The sequence below is a fragment of the Nerophis ophidion genome, linkage group LG26 (genome assembly GCF_033978795.1).
Source record: "Nerophis ophidion isolate RoL-2023_Sa linkage group LG26, RoL_Noph_v1.0, whole genome shotgun sequence".
Taxonomy (NCBI): Eukaryota; Metazoa; Chordata; class Actinopteri; order Syngnathiformes; family Syngnathidae; genus Nerophis; species Nerophis ophidion.
Window position 1 is genome coordinate 3780916 of NC_084636.1, and position 26329 is coordinate 3807244.

The 26329-nt window shown below is 41.7% G+C and overlaps 1 protein-coding gene across 2 annotated transcripts in view; it reads left to right on the forward strand.

Moving 5' to 3' along the window:
* The window catches only part of tmem131 (transmembrane protein 131), a 72433-nt gene that overhangs the window by 8579 nt on the left and 37525 nt on the right, over positions 1–26329 (forward strand). For both annotated transcript variants that reach the window (XM_061887986.1, XM_061887985.1), the window contains exons 9-22: positions 949–1102; positions 1182–1352; positions 3795–3905; positions 3982–4116; positions 11727–11831; positions 11895–11981; positions 12061–12213; positions 12285–12360; positions 15546–15660; positions 15757–15895; positions 16021–16130; positions 24727–24799; positions 24872–25023; positions 25099–25241. In XM_061887986.1, the coding sequence (XP_061743970.1) occupies positions 949–1102; positions 1182–1352; positions 3795–3905; positions 3982–4116; positions 11727–11831; positions 11895–11981; positions 12061–12213; positions 12285–12360; positions 15546–15660; positions 15757–15895; positions 16021–16130; positions 24727–24799; positions 24872–25023; positions 25099–25241 (1724 nt within the window). The remainder of the gene's footprint in view (positions 1–948; positions 1103–1181; positions 1353–3794; positions 3906–3981; positions 4117–11726; positions 11832–11894; positions 11982–12060; positions 12214–12284; positions 12361–15545; positions 15661–15756; positions 15896–16020; positions 16131–24726; positions 24800–24871; positions 25024–25098; positions 25242–26329) is intronic.

Below are 26329 nucleotides of genomic sequence, written 5' to 3' on the forward strand. Positions count from 1 at the left end.
ATACTCAAATATACATACATATATATGTATGTGTATGTATATATATATATGTATATGTGAGGCAGATGCACTAATGTCTATCTGTGTTGGCCCTGCAATGAGGTGGCGACTTGTCCAGGGTGTACCCCGCCTTCCGCCCGATTGTAGCTGATCTAGGCGCCAGCCCCCCCCCACGACCCCAAAAGGGAATATGCGGTAGAAAATGGATGGATGGATGTGTATATGTGTATGTATATGTATATATATATATATATGTATGTGTGTATATATATATATATATATATATATGTATATATATTATATACTTAATATTTCATACATGTATATATAGGCCCATAATAAATTCATAAAAGAAGCAAACTTCTTGAATGCTTTTTGTGACCAACAAGTATGTGCTGGAGTCACTACATCACAAATAAAAAAAACTTGTAGAAAATAATAATAATAATAAAAAAAAAAATAAATAAAAAAAAAAAATATATATATATATATATATATATATACGCACACACACACACATATTTTATATATGTATGTATATATATGTATGTGTGTCTATATATGTACATATATATAAATATTTATATATACATATATATACATATATATATATATAAATGTGTATATATATACACTCATTTATGTATATATGTATGTATGTATACATACACACATGTATTTATATATACTCATATATACATACATAAATATGTATGTATATATATATGTGTGTATATATGTATATATGTATATGTGTGTATATATATATATTTGTATACTTAATATTTCATTTATGTATATGTGTACATATATATTCATATACTTAATATTTCATATATGAATATATGTGTGTGTGTATATATACAGTATATATACATATATATATATATGTATATATACAGTATATATATAATCTTTAACTTTAGCACTGTTTCCTTCTGTATGCAGCTACCTGGGCTTTGACCACACAGCTACGTTGTTCCACATACGGGACAGTCCAGTCGACCCTGTGGACAGACCGTTATTACTCACAAATGCCTTCAACTTTGCCATCCGGATACACAACGTGTCCCTGCCCGAAGAGGCCAAAACCATGTTCAAGGTGAGTCCCCACCTGGGATGGCGTTCATATCTGGACAAGAAAAATGACACCGCGGCCTGGGGGCATTTCATCTTCACAGGTGCAAAACTTCAGCGAGCCCATCCTCATCCCCCCGCACAAGTCCTGCTACATCTTCTCGCTGCTCTTCCGGCCGGTCCGACCTTCCATACACATCGACAGCAACATCCTGCTCATCACAAACGCCTCAAAGTTCCACTTGCCTGTCAGGGCCTACACAGGCTTCTTAGAGGTACTCTAAAGATGCCAAGTGGCCCTTTTTCCACTGCACGGTACCGAGCGAGGCCCAGTTTCTTGCAGCCCTCACTTTCTTAAAAAGCGAGGAACGAAGGGATTCATAAGGCCCCGTTCCTGGGTGGATTTTGTGTGAATCATTTTGCAATGCAGAAAGCTGAAAATGATGGAAAGTGCCGCTCCATAGCAACTGATGGTGTGGTTAAAGTTGGAATTGCCACAAACACATTTTAAAGGCCTACTGAAATGCGCTTTTCTTATTTAAACGGGGATAGCAGGTCCATTCTATGTGTCATACTTGATCATTTCGCGATATTGCCATATTTTTGCTGAAAGGATTTAGTAGAGAACATCGACTATAAAGTTCGCAACTTTTGGTACTGATAAAAAAAGCCTTGCCTGTACCGGAAGTAGCAGACGATGTGCGCGTGACGTCACGGGTTGGGGAGGTCCTCACATCTGAACATTGTTTACAATCATGGCCACCAGCAGCGAGAGCGATTCGGACCGACAAAGCGACCATTTCCCCATTAATTTGAGCGAGGATGAAAGATTCGTGGATGAGAAAAGTGAGAGTGAACGACTAGGGGAGAAAAAAAAAGACTATACAGTGGGAGCGATTCAGATGTAATTAGACAATTTTACTAGGATAATTCTGGAAAATCCTTTATCTGCTTATTGTGTTACTAGTGTTTTAGTGAGATTATATGGTCGTACCTGTAGAACCTGAAGGTCGGCCCCGCACCTTTCTTCAGCACCAGTCGACAGGTGGTGACGATGCCCATCTCTGTCCTTCGCAAGGGACCCTCTTCGAAACACAATCTTTCGAAATGATCGCTGCATAATACACTCTACTTTGTGTGTGTGGTCCAATCCAACAGTGTTGGTTTGACCGCTCTGTACCATAGTAAAGCTTCATCGTCATCTTTCAGGAATGTAAACAATGAAACACCGGCTGTGTTTTTGTTGCTAAAGGCGGCTGCAATACACCGCTTCCCACCTACAGCTTTCTTCTTTGACGTCTCCAGTATTCATTGAACAAATTGCAAAAGATCCAGCAACACATATGTCCAGAATTCTGTGGAATTATGCGATGGAAACAAACGACTTATAGCTGGGAACGGTGCTGGAACAAGATGTCCTCTACAATGCGTGACGTCCCGCGCACGCGTCATCATACTGCGACGTTTTAGCATGATACTGACGAGCGAAATTAAAAATTTTAATTTAGTAAATTAAACCGGCCGTATTGGCATGTGTTGCAATGTTAATATTTCATCATTGATATTTGTCACCGATTCTGTTCATAACTTTTATGGACAGAATTTCTAGGCGCAGTCAAGGCGTTGAGGGGTTCCGGTTTGGTGACCGCAGGATTAGGTCTCTGCTTTTTGCAGATGATGTGGTCCTGATGGCTTCATCTGACCGGGATCTTCAGCTCTTACTGGATCGGTTGGCAGGCGAGTGTGAAGCGACCGGAATGAGAATCAGCACCTCCAAGTCCGAGTCCATGGTTCTCGCCCGGAAAAGGGTGGAATGCCATTCGCGGGTTGGGGAGGAGACCCTGCCCCAAGTGGAGGAGTTCAAGTATCTAGGAGTCTTGTTCACAAGTGGGGGAAGAGTGGATGGTGAGATCGACAGGCGGATCGGTGCGACGTCTTCAGTAATGCGGACGTTGTACCGATCCGTTGTGGTGAAGAAGGAGCTGAGCCGGAAGGCAAAGCTCTCAATTTACCGGTCGATCTACGTTCCCATCCTCACCTATGGTCATGAGCTTTGGGTCATGACCGAAAGGATAAGATCACGGGTACAAGCGGCCCAAATGAGTTTGGGTCTCTCCCTTAGCGATAGGGTGAGAAGCTCTGCCATCCGGGAGGAACTCAAAGTAAAGCCGCTGCTCCTCCACATGGAGAGGAGCCAGATGAGGTGGTTCGGGCATCTGGTCAGGATGCCACCTGAACGCCTCCCTAGGGAGGTGTTTAGGGCACGTCCAAACGGTAGGAGGCCACGCGGAAGACCCAGGACACGTTGGGAAGACTATGTCTCCCGACTGGCCTGGGAACGCCTCGGGATCCCCCGGGAAGAGCTAGACGAAGTGGCTGGGGAGAGGGAAGTCTGGGTTTCCCTGCTTAGGTCGTTGCCCCCGCGACCCGACCTCGGATAAGCGGAAGAAGATGGATGGATGTATATTTAAACTATCAGACTGTGTGGTCGGTAGTGGTGGCTTTCAGTAGGCCTTTAAGATATTGGCTAGTGCACGTTTCATTTGTCAGGTAAACCGTGACGAATGGGGCCATATGAATCCCCTTCCTACTGGAACCAGCAACCACATGTGGCACGGTTTGTTCAGTTTGAACTGTGCCGTGGAAAAGGGGCCATAAGTATCCCTAATTCACCTAACGATCATTTGAGGTGTGATGTTTGCTTCTGGCTGCCTCAGCCCCACGTGCTGCCACCTAGTCTGAAGAAGAACGTCCTGGACTTTGGCGTTCGCAGCGCAACCGACACCAGCAGCATCATATTTGTGGTGGTGAACAGCAACCCCATAGAGGTGAGTGTCGCTCCTACATCCATCGATGAATGCCGCAGCACGCCACCCCCCGTTTGACTTCCATCGCCCTCATTAGCTGGAGATCAGGGCGTGGCACGTCACAGGCGACAATCTGTCGATGGAGCTGCTCAAGGCCGAGAAGGGGAACTTGACCTTGGCGTCCCAACGCCTGCAAGAGCTGCAGAACGCGGCGCCGTCCCATTACAAAACAGTAAGAACCCCACAAGCAAAAGAGTCACAAGTGTTCTGGTCACGCTTGCTAAGGAAGATAAATGGTACTAGAATTAAGTGGAACGCTCTTCGAGCAAGCTGCCGAACCGCCAGTAAGCCGAACTGAGATGCTTGAATGTCTGGAGTGGGTGGACTGTGTTGATGTTGGAACGGTTCCAATTGATTGAGAAATGTGGGACATGGAGAGTTTTGTATATACCGTATTTCCATGAATTGCCGCCGGGGCCCTAATTAATTTAAAACCTCTTCTCACTCCGGCGTTTACCAAAGGCATGCGGTAAATTTAGGCCTGCGCTTATAAAATTGAGTGTGATGTAAGGAGGAAGTGAAGTGAAGTATATTTATATAGCGCTTTTCTCTAGTGACTCAAAGCGCTTTACATAGTTAAACCCAATATCTAAGTTACATTTAAAGCAGTGTGGGTGGCACTGGGAGCAGGTGAGTAAAGTGCCTTGCCCAAGGACACAACGGCAGTGACTAGAATGGCGGAAGCGGGAATCGAATCTGCAACCCTCAAGTTGCTGGCACGGCCACTCTACCCACCATCATGAAAAGCACATTTAATTAAAAAAACGTTATTATGGTCTTACCTTTACTTATATATGAAGTCCATGCGCAGCTCCTTCTGATCAAAAGCATCGATAACTTGTTTATAGAAGTCTTCCTTATCTTTCTTCAAATTTAAAAGTCTCTGTCTCGATGGAGATCTTCCTTTATTTCCTCCTGCTTCGATTGAAAATCCAGTTTAGAAAACTGTTATTTTAGATATGTAATCCTCCATGTTAAAAGTGCAAGCGAGAGGAAAAAATGAACTCTTGCTGCTTGTTGTCACTTCTTCTGCAGCCGAGTAGTCGCAAGAAAGATCACTAGCGCCCTCTACCACCAGGAGGCGGGAGTCATTTAATGACTCATATTTGACACACGCAGCTACGGTATATTCATAAAACATTGCTGCTTACTGTTCTTTTTAGCATATTCAATAGCTTGGAGCTTAAATCTTACTGAATAGCTCTTAATCTTCTTCCCTTTATTCGATTTCAAATGATTGAAATCAGCCTTCTCCATTTTAAAAATGATGACAGGTGAAGTGTCACTCGTGACGTGACAAGTTTGACCCGGCGGAAATTCTAGGCATGCGCTAATAGAAATAATATTTTGCGAAACGAGTAATTCTAGGCAGGCGCATGCAATTCAAGGAAATACGGTATATGCTGGCGTTTCCTTGTCCCTCTTAAAAGTCCTGCTGCCGCATTCTGGACTTACTGCTACCGGGAGAGAGCTTTTAGGCTAATGCCAGCATAAAGTGCACCCTAGTACTCTAGGCCACTTGAAATAAAAGCATGCACGACTTGTTCAAATAGGCTGAAATATAAAAAGGGTTTTACCTTTGCTAAAAGACGAAGATGATAAAAACAGGATTTCAAAACGCCATTGACTTGTTTGTCAAGTTTAAAATGGCTGTCTTTAGTGACGCCAAGACTGGTGACCTTGAGACACACATCATTTTGCAATGGTCCCAAGTCAGTGAGGGCCGGACCCAAAACTACAATTTCAGTTTTTCCCCTCATTCATTATTAAAAAATTCTGGGCTAACCAAGCCTTGACGTGGCATAGACAGTTGAGAAGGGGTGTCAGGGGGCCATGGCCTTTTGAAATCGGCATATAAAATTGGCAGTTGTCTGCATAAAAGTGATAGAACACTCCATGCCTCTTAAAAATCTCTCGCGAGAGGGAGGAGATATAGAGCAAACAGAATGGGGCCTAGAATTGACTCATTATTATTACCTGTTACCTCTTATTATTTTAGCCTAAAGGCTACAAGTGAGCAGGTATGGAAAAGAACCGGGAACAGTTAACGTTAGTTACTCACCGGCACTGTCACTGGGACTGCAGGTTGAAGCAGAGGAAGAGGGGCGTGCTTCGTCATCTCTCTCGCTGCTTCTCCACGACACCTTTCTCTAACCTGTATGGCCTGAACATGTTTCAACATGTTTGTTGTCCTGCTCCCTTTACAGCAAGGTTTTTCAACCTTTTTTCAGACAAGGCACATTTTTTTCCATTTAGAAGTCCAGAGGCACACCACCAGCAGAAAATGTTAAAAATGAAACTCCACCAGGTTCTCCTTGTGCCTTATTTTGAGTTTGTTGTTGTTTTCCCGTGTGTAGTGCTTTAGTTCTTGTCTTGTGCTGTTATTTTGGTGTTTTCCTGTAGCAGTTTTATGTCTTCCTCTCAGCGCTATTCCCCGTACCTGCTTTGCGTTAGCAAGCAAGGCTATTGAAGTTGTTGCTATTCTTCTTTGTGGGGACATTGTTGATTGCCGTGTCATGCACGGATGTACTTTGTGGACGCCGTCCATCTCTGCTCCACACGCTGCAAGTTTTTGCTGTTGTCCAGCATTCTGTTTCTGTCTACTTTACCGGTTCAGTTTTACTGTCATTTTACATAGCCATCCCTGTGGTTTATTGCCTTTTGTTCATTTTTGGCCTTTTATATACCTTTTTTTTTTTTACCTGCACGCTGTGGTCTGCATATTGGGATCACAGTTCTACAGCCAAGTTCTACACAGCACGGACACTAAGGAACGACACAGTAATTACAGATTATAACTATACATTTCCCCCAAAAATATTTTTTTGGAACCAATTAGGTGAAGTTGCAGCATTTCCCACGGCACACCAGACAATATCTAACGGCACACTAGTGTGCCGCGGCGAAGCCTGGCAATAATTCCAGATAGCCGTTTCCTCGTCGTATTTCTTAGTAAAGTAAAGCCATGCCTTGGAGCGTTTTTTCCGGTCCGTTGTTGCTACTTCTGTATCTGCCGCCGAATGACTGAGCTATGTCATTTCCTGTGACACGGGATTCCTTCCCAGGGATTCGAATGAAGAAACAAATCTTTTTCTTTTTTATAGTGCAGGGGTGTCAAACTCAAATACAGAGTGGGCCAAAATTTTAAACTGAACAAAGCCGCAGGCCAAGGTTGAACAAATTAACCTTTTAATAGGGACCCAAACAAGTTTTGCAATGAATATTGAACAATTAAGGCTTAAATAGGGCAGCACGGTGGAACAGGGGTTAGTGCATCTGCCTCACAATACGAAGGTCCTGAGTAATCCTGGGTCAAATCCCGGGCTCGGGAACTTTCTGTGTGGAGTTTGCATGTTCCCTCCGGGTATCTGGGCTTCCTCTCATGGAACAGGCAGAGCTTATATAACGTAATAGTGCAAAATCAACTTTCAAAAAACATAAATAAATAAATAAATGGGTTGTACTTGTATAGCGCTTTTCTACCTTCAAGGTACTCAAAGCGCTTTGACACTACTTCCACATTTACCCATTCACACACTGATGTCAGGAGCTGCCATGCAAGGCGCCAACCAGCACCCATCAGGAGCAAGGGTGAAGTGTCTTGCTCAGGACACAACGGACGTGACAAGGTTGGTTCTAGGTGGGATTTGAACCAGTGACCCTCGGGTTGCGCACGGCCACTCTCCCTCTGCGCCACGCCGTCCCAAACAAGGAATCACCGTGTGTTTGTGTGGCTAAAGACAAAAGCTTCCCAACTCCATCTTTCTACTTTGACTTCTCCATTAGTAATTGAACAAATTGCAAAATATTCAGCAACACAGATGTCCAGAATACTTTAATACTTTAATTGCGCGATGAAAAGAGACAACTTTTAGCTGCTAGTGGTGCTGCGCTAATATTTCCTGACAGTCCATGACGTCACGCGCACGGACATCAGTGGTATATTAAATAAAATGTAATAAAAAAAATGAATACCTCTTTTCTACTTGCAGCCTTCTGAGGTAAATATCAACATTAACTTTCTCCACATGCTAATAAATTCAAAAATAAAATAGAAAATGAGGTGGGCAGGGTTTGGTAGTAGCGGGGGGTGTATATTGTAGCGTTCTGGAAGAGTTAGTGCATCAAGGGATTCTGGGTATTTGTTCTGTTGTGTTTATGTTGTGTTACGGTGCGGGTGTTCTCCCGAAATGTGTTTTGTCATTCTTGTTTTGTGTTTGTTCACAGTGTGGCGCATATTTTTAACAATGAAAGTTTTTTTATACGGCCACCTTCAGTGTGACCTGTATGGCTGTTGACCAAGTATGTGTTTGTGAAAGCCGCATATATTATGTGAATTGGCCAGCGCACTGTTTATATGGAGGAAAAGAGGACGTGACGACATGTTGTAGAGGACACTAAAAGCAGTGCCTTTAAGGCACGCTCCCAATATTGTTGTCTGGGTGGAAATCAGGAGAATGGTTGCTCAGGGAGATTTTCGGGAAGGGCACTAAACTTCGGGAGTCTCCTGGGAAAATCGGGAGAGTTGGCAAGTATGAGTATTGGCGGTGAATGTGGTGTTACCGGCGGGCCAGCTCTAATGTTAATTTGATATTGCCTCAAGGGCCAAATGAAATTAAAGAATGAGTCTTCCAAAGCAGTTTTACTCCAAAGAGGCCTCAAACAAATTAACCCAGACTCTTATATCGGCATATCATGCACTGTTGTCACTATTTTGATGCATTTCACTCCAAACAGGCCTCAACAATATCATTGCTCACTTTTAAGTAAACATATCTCGCACTACCATGACTACACCAATGCATTTTTACTCCAAACAAGCCTCAACTAAATCAACTCAGACTCTTGGATCAGCATATCATGCACTGTCGTCACTATTCTAATGCATTTTTCTCCAAACAGGCTTCAACCATATATCACTGTTGACTTTCAAATAAACCAATTTTTTCCACATTAATGACTATTCCAAAGCAGTTTTACTATATTGAGGCCTCATCCAAATCAACCCTGACTTTTAGATCAGCATATCATGCACTATTGTCACTATTCCAATGCATTTTTCTCCAAGCAGGCCTCAACCATATCATTGCTCACTTTTAAATAAACATATTTTTCACTTGAATGAGTCTTCCAAAGCAGTTTTACTCCAAAGAAGCCTCAACCAAATCAACTCAGACTCTTAGATCAGCATATCATGCACTGTTGTCACTATTTTGATGCATTTCACTCCAAACAGGTCTCAACCATATCATTGCTCACTTTTAAATAAACATATCTCGCACTACCATGCCTATTCCAATGCATTTTTACTCCAAACAAGCCTCAACCAAATCAACCCAGACTCTTGGATCAGCATATCATGCGCTGTTGTCACTATTTTGATGCATTTCACTCCAAACAGGTCTCAACCATATCATTGCTCACTTTTAAATAAACATATCTCCCACTACCATGATTATTCCAAAGCAGTTTTACTATATTGAGGCCTCATCCAAATCAACCCTGACTTTTAGATCAGCATATCATGCACTATTGTCACTATTCCAATGCATTTTTCTCCAAACAGGCCTCAACCATATCATTGCTCACTTTTAAATAAACATATTTTTCACTTGAATGAGTCTTCCAAAGCAGTTTTACTCCAAAGAAGCCTCAACCAAATCAACTCAGACTCTTAGATCAGCATATCATGCACTGTTGTCACTATTTTGATGCATTTCACTCCAAACAGGCCTCAACCATATCATTGCTCACTTTTAAGTAAACATATCTCGCACTACCATGACTACTCCAATGCATTTTTACTCCAAACAAGCCTCAACTAAATCAACTCAGACTCTTGGATCAGCATATCATGCACTGTTGTCACTATTCTGATGCGTTTTTCTCCAAACAGGCTTCAACCATATATCACTGTTGACTTTCAAATAAACCAATTTTTTCCACTTTAATGACTATTCCAAAGCAGTTTTACTATATTGAGACCTCATCCAAATCAACCCTGACTTTTAGATCAGCATATCATGCACTATTGTCACTATTCCAATGCATTTTTCTCCAAGCAGGCCTCAACCATATCATAGCTCACTTTTAAATAAACATATTTTTCACTTGAATGAGTCTTCCAAAGCAGTTTTACTCCAAAGAAGCCTCAACCAAATCAACTCAGACTCTTAGATCAGCATATCATGCACTGTTGTCACTATTTTGATGCATTTCACTCCAAACAGGTCTCAACCATATCATTGCTCACTTTTAAGTAAACATATCTCGCACTACCATGACTACACCAATGCATTTTTACTCCAAACAAGCCTCAACTAAATCAACTCAGACTCTTGGATCAGCATATCATGCACTGTTGTCACTATTCCAATGCATTTTTCTCCAAACAGGCCTCAACCATATCATTGCTCACTTTTAAATAAACATATTTTTCACTTGAATGAGTCTTCCAAAGCAGTTTTACTCCAAAGAAGCCTCAAACAAATTAACCCAGACTCTTATATCGGCATATCATGCACTGTTGTCACTATTTTGATGCATTTCACTCCAAACAGGCCTCAACAATATCATTGCTCACTTTTAAGTAAACATATCTCGCACTACCATGACTACACCAATGCATTTTTACTCCAAACAAGCCTCAACTAAATCAACTCAGACTCTTGGATCAGCATATCATGCACTGTTGTCACTATTCTAATGCATTTTTCTCCAAACAGGCTTCAACCATATATCACTGTTGACTTTCAAATAAACCTATTTTTTCCACTTTAATGACTATTCCAAAGCAGTTTTACTATATTGAGGCCTCATCCAAATCAACCCTGACTTTTAGATCAGCATATCACGCACTATTGTCACTATTCCAATGCATTTTTCTCCAAACAGGCCTCAACCATATCATTGCTCACTTTTAAATAAACATATTTTTCACTTGAATGAGTCTTCCAAAGCAGTTTTACTCCAAAGAAGCCTCAACCAAATCAACTCAGACTCTTAGATCAGCATATCATGCACTGTTGTCACTATTTTGATGCATTTCACTCCAAACAGGCCTCAACCATATCATTGCTCACTTTTAAGTAAACATATCTCGCACTACCATGACTACTCCAATGCATTTTTACTCCAAACAAGCCTCAACTAAATCAACTCAGACTCTTGGATCAGCATATCATGCACTGTTGTCACTATTCTAATGCATTTTTCTCCAAACAGGCTTCAACCATTTCACTGTTGGACTTTCAAATAAACATATTTTTCCACTTTAATGACTATTCCAAAGCAGTTTTACTTCAAAGACGCCTCAACCAAATCAAGACTCTTAGATCAGTACAGTATATCATGCACTGTTGTCACTATTCCAATGCATTTTTCTCCAAACAGGCCTCAAACATATCACTGTTGACTTTTAAATAAACATACTTTTCACTTTAATGACTATTCCAAAGCAGTTTTACTATAAGAGGCCTCATCCAAACCAACCCTCACTTTTAGATCAGCAGAGTTTGACACCCATGCTATAGTGGCTTTGATAACGGGAGCCGTTTCTCAAAAAGGGATTTGAATCCATAGAATCGGTTCTTTTCTTATCCAACTTCCATAGATCCATAGAACCGGTTCTTTTCTTATCGAATAATCGGGAGAACCTGTTTCCGAACATCAACCCTAGTCCCTACTGTTCATCATTATTACTCTCCCAGTGCATTTGTCTTCATGTTTTGGAGGTTTTTGTCTTTGCTGACCCCGAACCAATAATCATTCCTGTCTTGAAAGGTGGTCTTAGCGTCAGGCTTCTATGCAGCGTTCAGGGTGACTCTAGTAGCCAATGCCCTGGAAGGCGCTTATGACGGAGCCATACACCTCACCACTGACTTCGAGGTGGGTGGTCATTCCCTTTAGTTCCTTTTCACCGCCGCTCACTCCCGACTCTTCACCCCTCAGATATTGACCGTCCCGGTGAAAGCTCTCATCGCAGTGGGCCGGTTAAGCAGCTCCCCCAATCACATGGTGCTGCCCCCGTCCTTCCCAGTACGTAAGACACAAAGCACCTCTCCCGGGACAACCGGCTGAAAACGTTCTTAGATGTTTTGCTGTTTTCCTCCCGCAGGGGAAAGTCGTGCACCAAATTTTTGGTATCCGGAGCTCGTTTACGCAGAGAGTGAGGCTGGAGCAGATCCGCTCCCTAACAGAAGACATCCGCTTCTACTACAAGCGCCTCCGCAACAACAAAGACGAGCTGGAGCCCAGACGCAAGTCCAAGGTGGGAACCCCCTTATAGTCGCGGGTGTTTTTGGACGCCATCGTGACACTTCTCTCCCGCATCTTTCGCAGGTGGCAAATATTTACTTTGACGCCAGCTTGCAGTGTGGAGATCACTGCTACGTGGGGCTCCCCTTTGTGCTGAAATGTAAGTGTCACACATACTTTAAAGGGGAACATTATCACAATTTCAAAAGGGTTAAAAACTATAAAAATCAGTTCCCAGTGGCTTGTTTTATTTTTCGGAGTTTTTTTCACAATTTTACACCTCCCGGAATATCCCTCAAAAAAGCTTTAAAGTTCTTGATTTTCGCTATTTGCGATGACGTCATACAGGGCTGCCAATACAAACATGGCGGTTACCACAGCAAGATATAGCGACATTAGCTCGGATTCAGACTCTGATTTCATTGGCTTAAGCGATTCAACAGATTACGCATGTATTGAAACAGATGGTCGGAGTATGGAGGCAGATAGCGAAAACGAAATTGAAGAAGAAATTGAAGCTATTGAGCAAATAGCTATTGACGCTATTCGGCCATAGCATGGGTGTACCTAATGAAGTGGCCCATAGCATGGCGGCCTTATTAGCATCGCCAGTAAAATGTGCGGACCAAAAAATCAGGACTTTCGCATCTTGTGACACTGGAGCAACTTAAATCCGTCGATTGGTAAGTGTTTGTTTCGCATTAAATGTGGGTATCTAGTTTCAAAAGTACATACAGCTAGCGTAAATAGCATGTTAGCATCGATTAGCGTAGCATGTTAGCATCGATTAGCTGGCAGTCATGCTGCGACCAAATATGTCTGATTAGCACATAAGTCAACAACATCGACAAAACTCACCTTTGTGATTTCGTTGACTTAATCGTTGCAAATGCATCCGGAGGTTATCCATACATCTCTGTGCCATGTCTGCCTTAGCATCGCCGGTAAAATGCACGGACAAATTTAATGGGGGTCTGGCGGCAGATTTCTTGCCAGTGGTGCAACTTGAATCCCTCCCTGTTAGTGTTGTTACACCCTCCGACAACACACCCACCAGGCATGATGTCTCCAAGGTTCCAAAAAATAGTCGAAAAAACGAAAAATAACAGAGCTGAGACCCGGTGTTTGTAATGTGAAAATGAAAATGGCGGCTGTATTACCTCGGTGACGTCACGTTCTGACGTCATCGCTAAAAGACCGATAAACAGAAAGGCGTTTAATTTGCCAAAATTCACCCATTTAGAGTTCGGAAATCGGTTAAAAAAATACATGGTCTTTTTTCTGCACCATCAAGGTATATATTGACGCTTGCATTGGTTTGGTGATAATGTTCCCCTTTAATGATCCACAAGGAAAATTGTTCCACATGGTAGCTCAGTTACAAAGGATGGAAAGGATAATGCACACAAGGGCAAAAAGAAGGTAAAAAGTATGTAAAATGTACGATAGTAGCATTATAAATACAAACCTTGTTTCCATATGAGTTGGGAAATTGTGTTAGATGTAAATATAAACGGAATACAATGATTTGCAAATCCTTTTCAACCCATATTCAGTTGAATATGCTACAAAGACAACATATTTGATGTTCAAACTCATAAACTTTATTTTTTTTGCAAATAATAATTAACTTAGAATTTCATGGCTGCAACACGTGCCAAAGTAGTTGGGAAAGGGCATGTTCACCACTGTGTTACATCACCTTTTCTTTTAACAACACTCAATAAACGTTTGGGAACTGAGGAAACTAATTGTTGAAGCTTTGAAAGTGGAATTTTTTCCCATTCCTGTTTTATGTAGAGCTTCAGTCCTTCAACAGTCCGGGGTTAGGGTTAGGGTGTCGTATTTTACGCCTTATAATGCGCCACACATCTTCAATGGGAGTCAGGTCTGAACTGCAGGCGGGCCAGGAAAGTACCCGCACTCTTTTTATTTTTTATTTTTAGGAAGCCACGCTGTTTTAACACATGCTGAATGTGGCTTGGCATGGTCTTGCTGAAATAAGCAGGGGCGTCCATGAAAAAGACGGCGCTTGGATGGCAGCATATGTTGTTCCAAAACCTGTATGTACCTTTCAGCATTAATGGTGCCTTCAGAGATGTGTAAGTTACCCATGCTTTGGGCACTAATACACCCCCATACCATCACAGATGCTGGCTTTTGAACTTTGCGTCGATAACAGTATGGATGGTTCGCTTCCCCTTTGGTCCGGATGACACGATGTCGAATATTTGTGGGTTAAATGGGTTATACTTGTATAGTGCTTTTCTACCTTCAAGGTACTCAAAGCGTTTTTGACACTATTTCCACATTCACCCATACCCACACACATTCACACACTGATGGTGGGAGCTGCCATGCAAGGCCCTAACCACGAACCATCAGGAGCAAGGGTGAAGTGTCTTGCTCAAGGACACAACAGACGTGACGAGGTTGGTAGAAGGTGGGGATTGAACCAGGAACCCTTAGGTTGCTGGCACGGCCACTCTCCCAACTTCGCCACACCATTTCCCCCAAAAATTTGAAATGTGGACTCGTCAGACCACAGAACACTTTTCCACTTTGCATCAGTCCATCTTAGATGATCCCGGGCTCAGAGAAGCCGGCGGGGATTCTGGATGTTGTTGATAAATGGCTTTCGCTTTGCATAGTAGAGCTTTAACTTGCACTTACAGATGTAGCGACAAATTGTATTTAGTGACAGTGGTTTTCTGAAGTGTTCCTCAGTCCATGTGGTGATATCCCTTAGAGATTGATGTTGGTTTTTGATACAGTGCCGTTTGAGGGATCGAATGTCACGGCTTACGTGGAGTGATTTCTCCAGATTCTCTGAACCTTTTGATGATATTATGGAGCTTAGATGTTGAAATCCCTAAATTTCTCTCAATTGTACTTTGAGAAGCGTTGTACTTAAACTGTTTGACTATTTGCTCACGCAGTTGTGGACAAAGGGGTGTACCTCGCCCCATCCTTTCTTGTGAAAGACTGAGCATTTTTTGGGAAGCTGTTTTTATACCCAATCATGGCACCCACCTGTTCCCAATTAGCCTGCACACCTGTGGGATGTTCCAAATAAGTGTTTGATGAGCATTCCTCAACTTTATCAGTATTCATTTCCACCTTTCCCAACTTCTTCGTCACGTGTTAAAAATGTTTATCAGTTTGAACATCAAATATGTTGTCTTTGTAGCATATTCAACTGAATATGGGTTGAAAAGGATTTGCAAATCATTGTATTCTGTTTATATTTACATCTAACACAATTTCCCAACTCATATGGAAACGGGGTTTGTACATTATAAACAAAGAGAGGTAGCTTTCAAACGTGCCGCTCCCGATCAACAGCCGAGTCCAGGCCTCACGGGATGGCGCTGCAGGAGGACATTTGGGACGCTGATGTGGATCTTCACGAGAAACTTCTCAGGCGGTGGAAAGAGTTGAAAGAGCGCTCGGGCCACATGTGAGCAGTGGTTCATCCATTTTTGTCTCTCTATAATTAGCAGCCCCATGACGCAGGGCTATTTACAGTTATTTTTCTCTCTCCTCCCCCCCGTAGGGTTGAAGCAGTGTTCGAAGTCAACACCGACCTCCAGAAAAACGTGCAGGCTAAAATTACAGCCCAGCTGACCTGGCCCTCTGTGGTCAACTCCTCGCAGCGCATCACTTTCCCTCTGACCAACACAAACAGCTCCTCTGTGAGTCGCACACAATCCGCCTCTTGTGCACGCAAACACGTGTAGGAATGTCTTACGCCGTTGTCAAAGTTCCTGCTTCGTTTTGAGGGCCGCGTGCGTGCGTGCGTGTGTGTGTGTCTCTTCAGGACGAAGAGGTAACGCTGCAGAATCCCGCAGACGTTCCCGTCTACGTCCAAGTTCTGCCTCTGGCGCTGCTGCCCAACCCCTCTGTGTTCTCTGGAAAGTTGGCAGACAGGTGGGAAGTCTCCGCAGACCTCACGCATGGTCTTTATCAGTATGTTTGCATGTTCTTCATCCATCCATTTTCTACCGCTCGTCCCTTTTGGGGTCGCGGGGGGTGCTGGACCCTATCTGCTGCAATCGGGCGGAAGGCAAGGTACACCCTGGACAAGTCGCCGCCTCATAGCAGGGCCAACACAGACAACATTCACACACTAGGGACCAATGTTCCCTCTAATTTTTCATGTGCAAACGCACAAACTCCCTGAGCATTCAGTGGAGCACATGTGAGCAACATCAGACGTGCACTCTGTGGCCACACCTGTCTCAAACCTGACATCATCCATCCATCCATCCATTTTCTACCGCTTATTCCCTTTCGGGGTCGCGGGGGGCGCTGGCGCCTATCTCAGCTACAATCGGGCGGAAGGCAGGGTACACCCTGGACAAGTCGCCACCTCATCGCAGGGCCAACACAGATAGACAGACAACATTCACACTCACATTCACACACTAGGGCCAATTTAGTGTTGCCAATCAACCTATCCCCAGGTGCATGTCTCATAACAATTTAAATCCATCCATCCATCCATTTTCTACCGCTTATTCCCTTTCGGGGTCGCGGGGGGCGCTGGCGCCTATCTCAGCTACAATCGGGCGGAAGGCAGGGTACACCCTGGACAAGTCGCCACCTCATCATAGGACCAACACAGATAGACAGACAACATTCACACTCACATTCACACACTAGGGCCAATTTAGTGTTGCCAATCAACCTATCCCCAGGTGCATGTCTTTGGAAGTGGGAGGAAGCCGGAGTACCCGGAGGGAACCCACGCATTCACGGGGAGAACATGCAAACTCCACACAGAAAGATCCCGAGCCTGGATTTGAACCCAGGACTGCAGGACCTTCGTATTGTGAGGCAGACGCACTAACCCCTCTGCCACCATGTTTTATTAAAATAATGTTCTGATATAAGTGATCTTGCTCTCAATAACAAAATTAAAGCTGCAAGCAGCGATGGACGGGACCCACTTTTGCTGGTGTTTCCTGCCTTTACCCAGTCAACATATTTTTACCTGCACATTACCTACCTTCCCTGCATCTTGGGGTCACACTGGTGCTTCTTTCTTTCACCCATACACGCTGGTGCTTCCTGCCATCACCCAGACAACATATCTTTACCTGCACATTACCTACCTTCCCTGCATCTTGGTGTCACACTGGTGCTTCTTTCTTTCACCCAGTCAAAATATCTTTACCCGCACATTACCTGCCTTCTCTGTATCCTGGTGTCAAACTGGTGTCTCCTTCTTTCACCTAGTCAACATATCTTTACCCGCACAGTACCTACCTTCTCTGTATCCTGGTGTCAAACTGCTGCCTCCTTCTTTCACCTAGTCAACATATCTTTACCCGCACATTACCTGCCTTCTCTGTATCCTGGTGTCAAACTGGTGTCTCCTTCTTTCACCTAGTCAACATATCTTTACCCGCACAGTACCTACCTTCTCTGTATCCTGGTGTCAAACTGCTGCCTCCTTCTTTCACCTAGTCAACATATCTTTACCCGCACATTACCTGCCTTCTCTGTATCCTGGTGTCAAACTGGTGTCTCCTTCTTTCACCTAGTCAACATATCTTTACCCGCACAGTACCTACCTTCTCTGTATCCTGGTGTCAAACTGCTGCCTCCTTCTTTCACCCAGTCGACATATCTTTACCCGCACAGTACCTACCTTCTCTGCATTGTGTGGTCACGCTGGTGCTTCCTGCTTTTAAGCAGCCATCTTGAGACGGCAGGAGCGGTTCTTTGAAGGCTCGTAAAATCAAAACCGGAGCAGTTAGAAAAACTCTTTGCACAACGTTTAATTAGAAGGGTTCAATCTCTCTCCTGTGCGAGTTTGAAGCCGACACAACAAACGCGCTCAGAGGAGATAATTTTTGAAAAAAGGTGACGGGTTTTTACAAAACTTTTGTTTTGAAGGGGTAATTGCCGACTTCTTGTTGATTTTTGCTGAAGGATGTCAATGAATGAAATGTAGGTCTAAGTGAGACCTACATAGAGGTTTTTGTGTCATGTCTCTACGACATTCCTAACGGAAGTTACAGTTTTGTCTGTGTTTTCTTCCTGGGAGCAGTTTTGTCTGTGTTTTATTCCTAGGGGGCGCTAGAGCGCAATTTTGAGTTTTTTTTTTTTTTTTTTTTTTTTTTTATTAAATCGCAATGTTCGCCAGTCCTGATGTGTGTGTCCAGTTTGGTAAGATTTGAAGCATTTTAAGGGGGTCGAATTACAGCTCAAAGAGGCCCAAATTTTATTTTTTAGGAAACCTTTGTTTTTTGTTGATTTTTGCTGAAGGATGTCAATGTCTAAGTCAGACCTACATAGAGGTTTTTGTTTCATGTCTCTACGACATTTCTAACGGAAGTTACAAGCAGTTTTGTCTGTGTTTTTTCCTAGGGGGCGGTAGAGCGCAATTTTGAGTTTTGGGTTTTGGCTTTTTTGATTAGATCGCAATTTTCGCCAGTCCTGATGTGTGTGTTAAATTTGGTGAGTTTTGAATCATGTTGAGGGGGTCAAATTACAGCTCAAAGAGGCGGCGGTATAATAATAATAAAACCTTAGAAATACAATAGGGTCCTCCTGTCCCAAAGGGACATTCGGTCCCTAAAAACTTTTCATGAAGTATGTGCTAGTATTGTATGTCTAGCTGCGGGTCCTGCCTTTAAAAGAAATGTTGAGATTACATTTAGTTCCTGTAACTTTCTGTCTGTAAAATACTTTTTTTTATTAGTATTTATGAAATATAGTGACAATATTTCATCAATAATATCCTTAAATTAACATCCTTAATGAATGGCAGTAAAATAAGCACACATCTGATTGAGGAGTCAGATTGTTACAACCTGCCATTTACACATTGTGTGGCGTTGGGGTTGTCCGACTTTTTTTGTGGCCATGAACGCAACACTGGCTAAGTGCCATGAGTGCTTGTGTTGGTGAGAGAGCGAGCGGCTTCTGTTGAAACCACGGATGACTGGGCATCACAACAAAATTAGGCATGATAATGTGTCAATTCCACGACTGTGTATATCGGTATCGGTTGATATCGGAATCGGTAATTAAGAGTTGGACAATATTGGATATCGGAAAAAAAGCCATTATTGGACATCTCTAGTTATAACTTCACGGTATCTTTAGGTTTTAGGTCAAAATGCGTCCATTCTTTCTTTTCTGTCTACAAGCTGTGTCTGCTTGTAAGTACTCTGTCTGCGCGCGCTGCCGAACATGCTCCTCTGCAATGTCACGACGTGAGGGAGACGCGCCGTCACAACCTGGAACCAGTACTTTCCAAACAGAGTATAGTACCGTTTTTGATTCATTGGTATACCGCAGGGGTATCCAAACTTTTTCCACCGAGGGCCGCACAATGAAAAAAAGGCATTCTGGTTCCATTTTGATGTATTTAACTTTCGAAACCAATTACATATATACCGTACCTATTAGGGCTCTCCTCAATTTTGGTATGTGTCAAAGGTACCGGGTCATTAGTGTTAAAAAAAATTATATATTATTATTTTTTTACTTTCAACGCCTGAATATCTATAGATCAACTTTAGGCCTATCCATCGATATACTGTAAAGTAAAACTTTTTTCGCATCCTTAATGCCCTTTTTAGTCAAAGAAAACCATGTTTAAAGTGGAATATTTGATGTGAAGTAATTATAGCCTTAAGTGGGTTAAACAGTTTGAAAAAAGGGTCTTGGGTATCCAAAAGTACCCCACTCATAAATGTTAAAGTACCAATGATTGTCACACACACACACTAGGTGTGTTGAAAATAAGATATTACGTGAATATATTATTTTTACTTTCAAAACTTAAGTCTCTAGATCAGGGGTCACCAACCTTTCTGAAACCAAGAACTACTTCTTGGGTACTGATTAATGTGAAGGGCTACCAGTTTAATACACACTTAAATAAATTGCCAGAAATAGCCAATTTGCTCAATTTACCTTTAATAAATAAATCTGTACATATAAAAAAATGGGCATTTCTGTCTGTCATGCCGTCGTACATTTTTTTCCTTTTACGAAAGGTTTTTTTGTAAAGAATAAATGATGAAAAAAACACCTAATTGAACGGTTTAAAAGAGGAGAAAACACGGAAAAAATGAAAATAACATTTTAAAACATAGTTTATCTTCAATTTCGACTCTTTAAAATTCAAAATTCAACCGAAAAAAATGAATAGAAAAACTAGCTAATTCGAATCTTTTTGAAAAAAATTAAAAAAATTATTTATGGAACATCATTAGTCATTTTTCCTGATTAAGATTAATTTTATAATTTTGATGACATCTTTTAAATAGGTTAAAATCCAATCTGCACTTTGTTAGAATATATAACAAATTGGACCAAGCTATATTTCTAACAAAGACAAAACATTACTTCTAGACTTTCCTGAACAATATTTTAAAAGAAATTCAAAAGACTTTGAAATAAGATTTAAATTTGATTCTACAGATTTTCTAGATTTGCCAGAATAATTTTTTTGAATTTTAATCATAAGTTTGAAGAAATATTTCACAAATATTCTTTGTCAAAAAAAACAAGCTAAAATGAAGAATTAAATTAAAATGTATTTATTATTCTTTACAATAAAAAAAATTAAATAAAATTACTTAAACATTGATTTAAATTGTCAGGAAAGAAGAGGAAGGAATTTAAAAGGTAAAAAGGTATATGTGTTTAAAAATCCTAAAATCATTTTTAAGGTTGTATTTTTTCTCTAAAATTGTCTTTCCGAAAGTTATAAGAAGCAAAGTAAAAAAATAAATGAATTTGTGAAGACCAAGTCCTTAAAATTTTTTGTTGTATTTTCAAATGCTATTTAAGTTTTGTCTCTCTTAAAATTAAAAATGTCGAGCAAAGCGAGACCAGCTTGCGAGTAAATAAATAAAATTTAAAAAATAGAGGCAGCTCACTGGTAAGTGCTGCTATTTGAGCTATTTTTAGAAGATCTGGTCCTTACGGGCTCTAGATCACCTTCAATTCTATCCGTCATTTATAGGTTTTCCTAATTCTAAGTTTTGTTCTGTTTTATGCCTTTTTTTGTCAACGAAAACCTTGTTTTATTTGTACGACAAACACACAATATATGCTATATTTCCCCCCCAAAAAGTGGAATATTTAATATGAAGTAGTTGGGTCTGTAATTGCTAACATTAATTTGAATTAGCTATCATTTTTTGACAGTTTTCAAGTAAAAAAAAATGCCTGCATGGCATCTTTGTGTTACTATATTCAATACTTTAGCATTTTTTCAATACACTGGTTTGCTCTTTTATTCCATGTTTTTTTTTTCGGTAATTGTTTTTTTTAAATGTGCCACTGGCCGCAAAAAAACAGCTGCGGGCCGCAGTTTGGACACCCCCGGTATAACAGGGGTTGGGAACTTTTTGGCTGATAGAGCCCTAAAAGCCAAATATTTTAAAATGCGTTTCTGTGAGAGCCATATCATATTTTTTAACACTGAATAGAACAGAATAGAATAGACTTTATTGTCATTATATTTGCATATAACGTGATTCGACTCCAACTTAAGATGCGGTTGTGGGAACAAATATGGGGTAAAATAAATAACACAAGAGGTAATAAGGGAAAAATTAACAATTGAAATAAACGGACTACTATCTAATAAAAATAACAAGCAATCCTGTACAATATAAAAAACACTATAGAAATACAAAATACTTTACAATATACAGAACAAGACAAGGGGGTCAAATTAGGGGGCGAAGGTGCGGTATAATAAATAATAATAATTAAAGCTGCAAGCAGCGTTGGTCGGGTCCGCCTTTGGTTGCTGCGGCCGCTTCTCAAGCCCTGAGCTTAGTCAGACCAACATAGAGGTTTTGAGTTCATGTCTCTACGACATTTCAAACAGAAATTATATGCAGTTTTTTCCTAGGGGGCGCTAGAGCGCAATTTAGATTTTTAGGGTTTGGTTTTTTATTAGATGGCAAATTTCGCCAGTCCTGATGTGTGTGTAAAATTTGGTGAGTTTTAAAAGCATGGTAAGGGGGTCAAATTACAGATCAACGTTTCTGGATGTTGTTGATAAATGGCTTTCGCTTTGTATAGTAGAGCTTTAACTAGCACTTTGAAGCATTTTAAAGGGGTCAAATTACAGCTCAAAGAGGCAAAAACGAAATTTTTTAGTTAACTTTGCGCAGGTGTTCTTTGAAGGCGCGTAAAATCAAAACCGGAGCAGTAATCAAAACTCTGTTCTATGCTTTTAATCAGAAGGGTTCAATCTCTCCCCTGTGCGAGTTTGAAGCCGAAACGACAAACGCGCTCAGAGGAGATAACTTTTGAAAAAAGGTGACGGGTGTTTACAAAACTTTTATTTTGAAGGGGTAATTGCCAACTTCCTGTTGATTTTTTCTGCAGGCTGTCAATTATTAAAATGTAGGTCTAAGTGAGACCTACATAGAAGTTTTTATTTCATGTCTTTCCGGCATTCCTACTGGAAGTTACAACCAATTTTCTTTGTGTTTTCTTCCCAGGAGCAGTTTTTGCTGTGTTTTATTCAAAAATTCCGCTAGAGCAAAATTTTGAGTATTGGGATTTGTTTTTTTCATTAGATCGCCATTTTCGCCAGTTCTGATGTGTGTGCCAAGTTTGGTGAGTTTTGAAGTATTTTAAGGGGGTCAAATTACAGCTCAAAGAGGCAAAAATAGCATTTTTTGCAAAGTACCAAAGTAATAATACAACTAAATGCGTGCATTTTTTAAGTAAAACCAACATTTTTGGAGTATAATAAGTCTCAAATTCTCTTTGAATAACATTGTTATTGCTCTGCGATGAGGTGGCGACTTGTCCAGGGTGTACTCGCCTTCCGCCCGATTGTAGCTGAGATAGGCGCCAGCGCCTCCCGCGACCCCAAAAGGGAATAAGCGGTAGAAAATGGATGGGATGGATGGATAAATAACACAAGAGGTAATAAGGGAAAAATTAACAATTGAAATAAATAAACTACTATCTAATAAAAATAACAAGCAATCCTGTACAATATAAAAAACACTATAGAAATACAAAATACTGTACAATATACAGAACAAGACAAGAGTACCGAAGTATTAATACAACTAAATGCGTGCATTTTTTAAGTAAAACCAACATTTTTAAAGTATAATAAGTCTCTAATTCTTTTTTAATAACATTGTTATTGCTCTGCGATGAGGTGGCGACTTGTCCAGGGTGTACTCGCCTTCCGCCCGATTGTAGCTGAGATAGGCGCCAGCGCCTCCCGCGACCCCAAAAGGGAATAAGCGGTGGAAAAATGGATGGATGGATGTTATTGCTTGAACAGGTGCGGGAGAAAACGGATGAGAATGTTTTCTATTTTGAACGTTATTTTTAACATCCAGCGGAATTATCCATTACGTATCGTGTGAAGCAACGTCAGCTAAGGTTTATCTGGGAGCCAGATGCAGTCATCAAAAGAGCCACATCTGGCTCTAGAGCCATAGGTTCCCTACCCCTGCCGTACAACTTTAGTCTCAGATAAAATCCCGATATAACCCGTGTCATTTTTCCAGCACTCGTATGGCCCGGACTCGTCAAACCTCGGCGGTATTTTATAGTTTGCAGCCGTCCTCAACCATCCTCTGCTACCAATGTTAAATGGAGGTGAATAAACACCACGTTTATTCTGGTTCGCAACTTTTAATCAATATCTGCACAGAGGAAAAAAACGGAAACACTCAATCCCCACTTCCCGCCCACAAACACTGCGCATGCGTAACATGTTAACACCGTTCAACCCTTTTCTCTTAGATAAAATGCCGATAAATAAACACATCTTGTCAGGTTCAAACACTGTTGACATCTATTAAACAAGACAAAAAGGCAAAGAATCAAACAGAGACAGAGTTAAACTTGGACTCTGATCTGAGGAGAGATATGGCCTCTGTACACCGTGCACAGTTCCTGCACCAAGCTCTGGCGAAAAGGTTTTCGTCTCCTCTTTTATTTAGGTATTTAATGTTTACGCAACAACACATGTCAAAACAGGAATGGGGAGCATACACACAGTCACTGTTGTCGGTCACAGGAATGGGGAGCCTGCACACAGTCACTGTTGTCGGTCACATTGAAGACAAAAGAAGACGATGCCTCGGGTCCGGGCTCGTCCTGGTCTCAGCAAAACAGGAATGGGGAGTATATAAACAGTCATTGTTTTCGGTCACATTGAAGACAAAAGAAAGATGATGCCTCGGGCTTGGGCTCGTCCTGGTCTCAGCTTCGGCGGGGTCTTTGAGGATCAAAGAAAACCCCTCTCGTCGCATTCCAACGTACACAGCGGAATGCCCCAAGACTTTGCTTGGTTGAAGAAGGACAGCTCTCAACTCCTCAATTAAATAAAAGAGATCTGAAAGTGTTTTTGATAATTCACACACAATTTACACAATTTTTCTAACACATCTCGTTTCCTCCATTGTCGTCTGTTCCTGGGTCTTGTCAGGGCTTTGAGAAACATACCGATTGTTTCTGGACTGTTTAAGATTGATGTCCTGACATCTTCCGACTCCTTTGCCAGGTTGCAGCCAGAAAATCTATCCAACATCAACATTGACACGAACACCCTGGAGTTCCAGGTCCACAGAAAGCAGGTGAGTGAGGCGCATATCGTGTGAGGCTACACCATCTTGCTCTCGGGACGAGACATCTTGGCTGCTCCCCAGATCTCCTTAGTCAAGAGCAGTATGGGCTTTGTGGAGGGATCGAGCAAACCCTTCGTGTACAACATGGTCCTGATGCCCAGGGAAGTCCGGTCCTTTTACGTCCGATTCACGCCGGTCGGCAACCACAGCGTCTCCTCCCTGCTCATAGTCCGGTAAGGTCACAGCTTTGGAATGAATGGAATGTCCCCCTACCGCCCGTCCACGTCCTCAATTTTCTTTCTTTTCAGAAATAACCTGACCGTGATCGACACCATCGTCCTGCACGGACACGGCGCCACGGAGAGCTTGAAGGTGGCCGGGAAACCCCCGGGTCGCGGAAGCTCGCTGAGGTTTAAGATGACCGAAGCTCTGCTGAGAGACTGCACAGATAGTGAGTTTAAGAGTCCGTCAAATGGCCTCACCAGAGGATGAACCCGATGTATTCGTTCAGTCTTCCTTCCTTTATTGCGAGGTTTAGAACCACCTGCAATAGGAGAAAAAAAAAAATCACATCAAACCACTAAATTATACCGTATTTTTCAAAGTAAACCGTATTTCCTTGAATTGCCGCCGGGTATATAGTATGCGCCTGCCTTGAATTACTGCCTGGTCAAACTCGTTTTGCAAAAATATTATTTTTATTAGCGCATGTCTAGAATTTAAGCCGGGTCAAACTCATTTCGCCAAATAATTAGCATATGCCCAGAATTTCCACCGGGTCAAACTCGTCACGTCACGAGTGACACTTCACCTGTCATCATTTTCAAAATGGAGGAGGCTGATTTCAATAATTTCAAATCACATAAAGGGAAGAAGATTAAGAGCTGTTCAGTAGGATTTAAGGTCCAAGCTATTGAATATGCTAAAAAGAACAGTAAGCAGCTATGTTTTATTAATATACCGTAGCTGCGTGTGTCAAATATGAGTCATTAAATGACTCCCGCCTCTTGCGACAACTCGGCTGCAGACGAAGTGACAACAAGCAGCAAGAGTTCATTTTTTCCTCTCGCTTTCACTTTTAACATGGAGGATTACATATCTAAAATAAAACCGTTTTCTAAACTGGACTTTCAATGGAAGCAGGAGGTAATAAAGGAAGATCTCCATCGAGACAGAGAGACTTTTAAAACTGAAGAAAGATAAGGAAGACTTCTATAAACAAGTTATCGATGCTTTTGATCAGAAGGAGCTGGGCATGGACTTCATTTATAAGTAAAGGTAAGATTAAAATAACGTTTTTTTTATTTAAATGTAATTTTCATGATGGTATCCTTACATCACACTCAAAATTTTTAAGCGCAGGCCTAAATTTACCGCATGCCTTTGGTAAGCGCCGGAGTGAGAAGAGGCTTTAAGTTAATTAGCGCCCCGGCGGCAATTCAAGGAAATACTGTAAATTGCTCCAGAGTATAAGCCGCACCTGCTGAAAATGCATAATAAAGAAGGAAAAAAACACAAGTCGCATTTTTGGGGGAAATG